At 38.9% G+C, this 9635-nt stretch overlaps 1 protein-coding gene and 1 long non-coding RNA gene across 4 annotated transcripts in view; one reads left to right on the top strand and one right to left on the bottom strand.

Annotated features, from left to right (window-relative positions):
- The window catches only part of ACMSD (aminocarboxymuconate semialdehyde decarboxylase), an 85329-nt gene that overhangs the window by 5225 nt on the left and 70469 nt on the right, over positions 1–9635 (top strand). For 2 of the 3 annotated variants that reach the window (XM_059394402.1, XM_059394401.1), the window contains exon 2: positions 3091–3135. In XM_059394402.1, coding sequence (XP_059250385.1) covers positions 3091–3135 — 45 coding nt within the window. Of the gene's footprint in view, positions 1–3090; positions 3136–3864; positions 3882–4850; positions 4859–8067; positions 8112–9635 lie in introns of all 3 variants that reach the window. The other variant, XM_059394403.1, reaches the window with a different exon arrangement.
- LOC132013933 (uncharacterized) overlaps positions 1–9635 on the bottom strand; it is a 153944-nt gene that overhangs the window by 85431 nt on the left and 58878 nt on the right. The gene's annotated exons all lie outside the window — the stretch shown is intronic.

Below are 9635 nucleotides of genomic sequence, written 5' to 3'. Positions count from 1 at the left end.
GGGGTGGTGGGATACAAAAGAGAGACTTGGTACAAAGAAGAGAATCCAGGCCCCTGATGGACAGTTTCCTTTGCATGCCCAGGCTACTACTCCAGGTCCTATGGTGACATTTAGGAAGGGGGCAGGTTGATTTTTCAGAGCTAATATGATTATTTGGAAGTAGAACTCAAGAACAGACCTTATGTCAAGGTAGAACAAAGCTGGTACAGAATTTACAAAATCTTAAATCTTTCTTGGGGTGGCCCCAGTCACAGACACAGAGACATACAAACAGCCCTGTGCTGCAGGCCTAGACCTTCCCTCTCAGTCTGGAGGTGAGAGGGTAGCTCGGAAAAGAAACCTGCCAAGGACTGACTCCCTCAAGACAACTTCCCTATAACATGACATGAAAATGAATCACTGTTAGCTGGTTTCATCCAACTATAATAAGCAAGAAGGTGAGCTGATATTCAGCTTCTCTACCCAACACTACTGACAACTGCTTTTGATAAGCTCTTCATATCACTGTTTCTGGCCCCTCATCTTCCCTTCTTCCATCACACGGTGGGAGTCACTGTTCTGAAGCCAGGAAATGCTGAACATTGGAAGTTCTGACCCCAGACTATCTTTTCAATCTCCCTCCATAGATACCACCCGACTCAAGTTGGTGGCCAGTACCCTCCTACAGGCTCCCAGAGAGCTTGTGTGTTACTCGGCCACAGCACGTCTCACATACCATTACCCTTCAATACTTGACAGCCCACCCCCACATGTTCAAGACTGGAAGTGTCCTTCATTTTCTCTGCCCTAGTAAGGCTGGTCATGGGTGGGATTCTCTGAGAATTTGAAGAATGAATGAACAAAAGGAGATTTGAAAACCTCTAGTTATGTGAGTCATATATACCTATGTTCTCAGGCAGACTTTGAAAACTTCTTACGCATGATCTCAAGAAGAAATATATTTTATATTGTGACTCAGTTCATTCGTATATATAATGGAAAAGTCTAATGAAACTAATAACACATGGGAAACATTCTAATGTATTATTCTATTCTATTCTGTTCTGTTCTATTCTCTTCCACTCTGCTTCATTCCATTCCATTTCATTCCTATTTTAACATGGGTTTTCCAAGAAGCAGACCCTGAAACAAAGATTCAAATGCAAGTAGTTTACTTTGGAGGTGATCTCAGAAACACCAGGAGAGAAGAGAAATGAGACAGGGAAAGCAAGTCAACCAATGAAAGTGTACAATGTGTGCCTCATCTCAGACTTATCATGTCCAAGTGGTGGGGAAACCAGGGTATTCAATGTATATAAATATAGGCATCCTCAGTCACTGGTTGAGGGATATGGAGGCAGGGGGTCAGGAATGGGGACATTAATCTCCTGAGATTTCTGACCTTCTAGAAGGACTGCATAAAAGCTAGCTTCAGTAGGAATAGGGAAGTCCTTGTCAAAGAAACGCAGGGGCTGGCAGGTGTAGGAGAGCTGGTGTGTACAGGAGTGTTAAAAAGAGGGAAAATAGGTAGAAAGCTGGCAGCATTCATTACATAAATTATTTTGGCTTTTAGGATGTCTGGGTCACCATCCACTAAACTGATTTCATGATCTACTAATGGGCACCTCATGGTTTGAAGAGCAGTGTTAACATTCTAAGATGGTATTTCTTAAAGAGTAGACTTTATAGTCCACATACTTCTGGTGGTCTGTGAAAAGATTTTAGATAGTGCATGAACAAGTATTTTTTAATGTTAATCCTCACTTAAAAATTGCAAACTAGTGTCTGATATCTGGTGCAGAACACATAAACAACTCTCAAAACTCAGTAATAAGAAGACAAATAACCCAGTTAAGAAAAAAAAATCCTAGACAAAAATGTTCACAGATATTTCACCAAAGAAAATATGGCAAATGAGTATTTGAAAAGCTTTTCTAGTTATTAGAGAAATACAAATAAGACCACAATGGTATAACACTACACACCTACTGAAGTGGCTTTATTAAGAAAACTGACAATACTACATGCAGGTGAGGGTGTGGAACAACTGGAATTCTCATACTTTGTTGCTGGGCATACAGACTGCTACAGCCACTTTAGCCACAGTTTCTAAGTGGCAGTTTCTCATGAAGCAATTCTGCTCCTGGATATTGACCTAAAAAAAATTAAAATATATTTCTACACAAAGAACTGTCTTCAAATGTTTATAGCAACTTATTCATAATAGCAGATAAGTAGAAAAACAAAATGTCTACCAAGTGTCCCTAGAATGGGATACTACTCATCTCTAAAAAAGGACTGAACTACTGACACATTCAACAACATGGATGGATCTCAACTATATTACTAAATGAAAACAAATCCGCTCATAAAGGATGTATAATGTATGGTTTAACTTAAACAATATTTTGGAAAAAAGTGAAACTTACAAACTGAGAAATCAAACCAGTGGCTGTAAGAGGCTGAGGACAAGAATGAGTCAAGTGTTGACTGTGAAAGAGCATTATTTTATATTTCAGGGTGATGAAAGACTCTATTTTCTTTTTTTTTTTAAAGATTTTTATTTATTTGTTAGAGAGAGAGAGAGAGATACAGAGCGCAAGCACAGGCAGACAGAGTGGCAGGCTAGAGGCAGAGGGAGAAGCAGGCTCCCTGCCGAGCAAGGAGCCCGATGTGGGACTCGATCCCAGGATGCTGGGATCTTGACCTGAGCCGAAGGCAGCCGCTTAACCAACTGAGCCACCCAGGCGCCCCTGACTCTATTTTCATTTTGATTGCAATGTGGGATTGCATGGAACATACACTTACAAAGATCTAATTTTACCATATGTAAATTATACCTCAACAAACCCAACTTTAAAAAAAAATTGCAACCTAGGTAAAATAAGCACTTCTATGACATAGAATTTTCCTCTGAAATAAATATATTTGAGGGAAAAAAATGAATTGATTTAACTACCAACAAAGTATGTGATACATAGGTGTACAGGGAGAAAAAGGGAAAGTGATGCCTGGTAGGATGGAACTCAGCATCTTTTGCCCCAGAGATGCTCCTTTATTGCAGTCCTTCCTGTTTTGTTCTTCCAGTCTAACTGTGCTTCTCCCCCACAGAGATTTGGCTATGGAGGCTGGGTGCAGCTCCAACACCACAGCAAGGTGAGTTTTCCCCAAATTGTGAATGTGCTTTAGACAGGGACATCCTGAGCCTGAGATGTTCTTGCAGGTGGGCCTCCAGGGAGCTCAACTCATGTCCTCTTATTGACTTTGTAATAAGCAAGGAAGCAGTACTGAGTTTCTCAAAATTACTAGGAAAAATGAGGGTGACTTCAAAGAGCTGTATTTAAGAAGAGAAAATTGCAATTTGAGAAACCATTAAGAAATCTTTTTTTTTTTTTTCTACCCTAGAACCAATTTTAGCATTTATTGTTCTGCCTCAAGAAAGTGACCTGGGCTCTTTCCACAGGTTATTACAGTATATTAATGCCAACCAAATAAATGGCACAGTTTAGGTTTGTGCACAAGCTGGAGAAATTAAACACTGGAGACAAAGAGGAGAAAAGCCACTTTTATTAAAGGTTGAGTCTGGTAAGAGAAAAAGCAAGAGGAGGAAAGCCTGGGGCAAAGCATTCTGTAAGTAGTGAGGCCTGTGCATGAGCTGAAGTCTAGAGCTACACAGATGCATCTCATGCTCTGTCAGAGGCATCTCATGCTCTCATGGAGTTAAGGTCACATTCCTGAGCTTCCAGCTAAATGTAGACAGAGCATGGAAGCACACCCTAGAGGACGCATGGTCTGGGAAAGCACAATTACCATGCGTAGGGGTGACTTGGAAGAAATGCAAATTTGGGGGTATCACCCCAGACCTGCCATCTCAGGAATTCTGAGGGTCAGGCCAGCAATCTGTGTTTGAACAAGCCTCTGGTGATTCTGACGCTCACTCAAATCTGAGAACCTTGGGGTCATACATTCATTTACTCACTTAATGATTTATATTGACACCTATTTTGTGTCAGGCCCACCAATCCTAGCACCAGGAGTAACCTGCTGACCCAGAAAGAAATACTCTGGGGCAGTTCGCTCTCACCTCCACTAAAGAGGGCCCACTAAGTGCTGCTATAGACACGGTGCTACACTTTTCCCATTAAAAGTGCTAGTTCCTAGGGGAGCTGGTGATGTCAGTTGGCCTTAAATCTCCCCAAGGGAGAGTACATTCTGAGTAGAGCTGATTACAAGGCTATTAAGAAGTCCACAGGAATGGACAGACAGGTCTCATTTGTAACCTTGATACTGTATTTGAATGGCTTTCATTTCATTTTGTTTTCATGTCAAGAGATTGCATAAACACTAAATCTCCAAAAGAAAATAGGAATGAAAATATTTCATATCTACTACCTACATATCTCCAGCAAAACTGTACAGAATTTAATAGAACAAAACAGTGACAATCTATTTCTCTCTCTCAAAAACAAAACAAATGAACATGCAAAAGAACCGAATATGTATTTTTCATAATTAGAATGGTCAGAGATTACAGCCACTGGAAAAACAACAGGCAAATATATATGAATATAGAAATTAGGCTAAGCAATGAGAAAATCCAGTATTTGGAGCTGAAATTTCTTTTTGTTCTCCTACATTCCTTTGAATAAATAGCTTGTGGCCCCCAAGACTGATTTGCCTCAGAGATTCCTGTCCTCAGAAAAATCTTTCCAAAACATTTCTTTGGTCTGCCATTTGTTTCTCTTTTTAACCTTTGGCTTTTCAGTGCCCTTGGAATGAACCAAGAAGTATTTGTTTGCCACAGGAAAGCTTTGTTCAGAACTAAAAAACACCATTTATCCTTGGTTGAGTGGTGATAAAAGTATAGGTAGCAAGCCAGGTTGTGTAGCCTTTCGGGAGCCGTTTAGGGTGGTGAAAAAATACCTAGGAGCATTTCAGAGGGTAGACATAGGGTCCTTTTCAAATCCATGGGTCAGATGAATCTAGAAACATGCTACTGAGTGGTTTCCAGGCCTTTGGGAATACAAATACAGACATGCACACATGTGCACATAAACACGTGCCTGTGCATGCATATACACAAACACATCATTTCCATCCAATTAGCATTTTTCACACACTAGTCTGTGTGATCTCATCAGGTTGCTGCTCTCAAAATGATTTCCCTCAGATAGAAAAACCTACCCAGATTTTCACCTGTGTCCCAAGCACAGGACCTTCCATCCCTACAGAGCTGGGGTGCATCATCTTCCCAGTGTGGATGCGTTCTCCATCCTGGAAACTACTAAAACCCCCATGCTATTGGAATTTTTATGGAGGTTTTCTCATGAAGGCATATTCAATTATTAACTCTATTTCTAGCCCTTCTTCCTTCCCTGGAGAACTGGTAGGGGACTGAAAATGCCAAGCTTCTAATCATGGCTTGGTCTTTCTGATGACCAGCCCCATCCAAGAGCCATCCAGGGGTTTACTCAGAGTCACATCAATAGAACAAAAGAGGGGTGCCTGGGTGGCTTACTGGGTTAAAGCCTCTGCCTTTGACTCAGGTCATTATCCCAGGGTCCTGGGATCGAGCCCCACATTGGGTTCTCTGATTGGCAGAGAGCCTGCTTCCTCCTCTTTCTGCCCACTTCTCTGCCTGCTTGTGATCTCTGTGTGTCAAATAAATAAAATCTTTTTAAAAAAATAGAACAAAAGATGCTACTAGTGCTCTTACCCACTTAGGAACTCACAAGGGTTTTAGCAATCCTATGTCAGAGGACTAAAGACCAAATATTAAAGTAAGAGATGCTCCTAGTAACTAACTCTCAACAAAGTAGGCAGAGATGGAACATACTTCAACATCATAATAGCCACATATGAAAGACCAACAGCTAATATCATCCTCAATGGGGAAAAACTGAGAGCTTGTCCTCTATGGTCAGGAACAAGACAGGGATATCCACTCTCACCATTACTCTCTAACATAGTACTAGAAGTCTTAGCCACAGCAATTAGATAACAAAAAGAAATAAAATGTTTTAAATAGGCAAGTAAGAAGTCAAACTTTCACTATTTGCAGATGACATGATACTCTATGTAGAAAACCCAAAGACTCCACCAAAAAAATTGCTAGAACTAATACATGAATTCAGCAAAGTCCCAGGATATAAAATCATTGTGCAGAAATCTGTTGCATTTCTACATACCAATAATGAAGCAGCAGAAAAAGAAATCAAGGAATTGATCCAATTTACAATTGTACCAATAGCAATAAGATACCTAGGGAAAAACCTAGCCAAAGAAGTAAAAGATCCATATGCTGAAAACTATAGAACACTTATGAAAGAAATTGAAGAGGATATAAAGAAATGGGAAAAAATTCCATGCTCATGGGTAGGAATAACAAACACTGTTAAAATGTCCATACCACCTAAAACAATCTACACATTTAATGCAATCCTTATCAAAATACCACCAGCATTTTTCACAGAGCTAGGATAAACCAACCTCAAATTTGTATGGAACCACAAAAGACCCCGAAATAGTCAAAGCAATCCTGAAAAAGAAAAGCAAAGCAGGAAGCATCACAATTCCAGACTTCAAGCTATAGTACAAAGGTGTAGTCATCAACATAGTATGATACTGAGCACAAAAACAGACACATAGGTCAATAGAACAGAATAGAAAACCCAGAAATTGACCCACAGTTGTATGGACAACTAATTTTTGATGAAGTAGGAAAGAATAGGCAATGGAAAAAAAAACAGTTTCTTCAACAAATGGTGTTGGAAAACGATTGCCACATGTAGAAAAGTGAAACTGGGCCATTTTTTTTTACACAATACACAAAAATAAATTCAAAATGGATGAAAGACCTAAATGTGAGACAGGAATCCATCAAAATCCTAGAAGGCAGCAACCTCTTTGACCTTAGCTATAGCAACTTCTTACTAGACACATTGCCAGAGACAAAGGAAACAAAAGCAAAAATGAACTCTAGGAGCTTCATCAAGATAAAAGGCTTTTGCACAGTGAAGGAAACAACCAACAAAACTAAAATGCAGCCTACAGAATGGGAAGAGATATTTGCAAATGACATATCTGATAAAGGGTTAGTATCTAAAAGTTAGAAAGAGCTTATCAAACTCAACACCCAAAAAACTTCCCAAATAATCCAGTTAAGAAATTGGCAGGAGACATCAACAGACATTTTTCCAAAGACATCAAGATAACTAACAGACACATGAAAAGATGTTCAACATCACTCATTACCAGGGAAATGCAGATCAAAACCACAGTGAGATACCACCTCACACCTGTCAGAATGGCTAAAATTAACAACACAGGAAACAACAGATGTTGGAGAGGATACGGAGGAAGGGGACTCCTTTTGCACTGCTGGTGGGAATGCAAACTGGTGCAGCCACTTTGGAAAACAGTATGGAGGTTCCTCAAAAAGTAAAAACTAGAACTATCCTACAACTCAGCAATTGCACTACTAGGTATTTACCCAAAGGATACAAAAATACAGATTTGAAGGGGTATATGCACCACCGTGTTTATAGCAGCATTACAACAATAGCCAAACTATGGAGAGAGCCCAGATGTCCATCAACTGATAAATGGATAAAAAAGATGTGGTATAATATACACAATGGAATATGACTCAGCCATCAAAAATAATGAAATCTTGCCATTTGCAATGATGTGGATGGAGCTAGAGTATATTATGCTAAGAAAAATAAGCCAGTCAGAGAAAGAACAATATCCCATGGTTTCACTCATATGTGAAATTTAGGAAACAAAACAGATGTATATGTGGGAAGAGGAGAGAGAAGGATGAAGGGGGAGGCAAACCATAAGAGATGCTTAACAACAGAGAACAAACTGAAGGTTGATGGAGGGAGGTTGGTGGAGGATGGACTAAATGAGTGATAGGTATTATGGAGGGCACTTGTTATGTTGAGCACTGGGTGTTGTATGTAAGTGATGAATCACTAAATTCTACTCCTGAAACCAATATTACACTATACGTTAACAAACTAGAATTTAAATAAAAATTTGGAAAAGAAAAAAAGAGAAACTCCTAGTGTTCTTATCACTTAGGAAATTTTACAAGGGTTTTAGGAGAAATGTGCCAGGAACCAGAGGCAGAGACCAATATATATATATATATATATATTATCTATTATTTCACACTCCATCACTAGGGAACCAGGGAGACACCCAAACGGGTAAAGAACACACAGATAGCAATAATTTTGTGCTAACAGAGCAAAAGAGACAAAAAAATACTAAGGGACTTCAGGAGAGGTGGAAAGCCAATGCACAGGGCTATTTTCATGAAAGAATCTCAGTGTTTGAGAATATGGGCTGCAACAGAACAGTGAGTCATATCAATGCAGTGGGTTAGAACAGCTTAAAAAATTAAATAGATTACAAAAGAGAATAGCAGAATACATTCGTGGTAAGAGTAAATATTGTTTCATGAAACTTTTGTCTCAGTCTGTACCTGTATAAATAGATACACAGGGGTGTAACGTATCACAATGCAAAATACCTTTCTTAATGTGGTATCATGGCCAATACTGATTAAAGTCCTCCTCCAATGCCCTCATTTCATGTTTTTATTTTTAAGGTTAATTTTTCATTACATAAGTAATATTTGAATAAACTTTCCTTTTAAAATTTAGGCTTTTGGAGATAAAGCTATAGTTAATTCCCATGGATCAGCACTCCTTATCCTCAAAAGTAATTCTTATCAGGGTGCCTGGCTGGCTTAGTTGGTAGAACATTCAACTCTTGATCTCAGTTAATGAGTTTGAGGACCCACGTCAAGTATAGAGATTACTTAAAAATAAAATCTTTTTTAAAAAGTAATTTCTTTTTTTTATTGTGTTATGTTAGTCACTATAAAATACATCATTAGTTTCTGATACAGTGTTCCAAGATTCATTGTTTATTTACAACACCCAGTGCTCCATTCTATTAACAGTTTGGTGGGTATCTTTCCAGACCTTTTCCCATTATTTTATTTACATTACATGTACCTATAGAAACATATAGTATTATGTAACATAATGACAAACAAATGACACTAAAGACAAAGGGCTGATATCCAAGATCTAGAAAAAACTTCCCTAACTCAATACTCGAAAAACAGATAAGTCAAAAAATGGGCAGAAGACATGAACAGGCACTTCTGCAATGAAAACATACAAATGGCTAGCAGACACATGAAAAAATGTTCATCATCATTAGCATCATGGAAATTCAAATCAAAACCACATTGAGATACCATCTTACACTAGTTAGAACAGCAAAGATTAACAGGTAAGAAACATCAAGTGTTGGAGAGAATGTGGAGAAAGGGGAATCTCTTACAGTTTTGGTGGTGGAATGCAAGTTGGTACAGCTACTTTGGAAAACAATGTGGAGAATTCTCAAAAAGTTAAAAATAGAGCTACCCTATGACTCCGCAATTGCACTACTGGGTACTTACCCCAAAGATAAAGATGTAGAGAAAAGAAGGGCCATAAGTATCCCAATGTTCATAGCAACAATGTCCACAATACCCAAACTGTGGAAAGAGCCAAGATGCCTTCAGAAGATGAATGGAAGATGTGGTCCATATATACAATGGAATATTACTCAGCCATCAGAAAGGATGAATA

This window comes from Mustela nigripes, chromosome 3 (genome assembly GCF_022355385.1).
Source record: "Mustela nigripes isolate SB6536 chromosome 3, MUSNIG.SB6536, whole genome shotgun sequence".
NCBI classification, from domain to species: Eukaryota; Metazoa; Chordata; class Mammalia; order Carnivora; family Mustelidae; genus Mustela; species Mustela nigripes.
The sequence above is the reverse complement of the archived record's forward strand: the minus strand, read 5'-3'. Positions and strand labels throughout refer to the sequence as shown.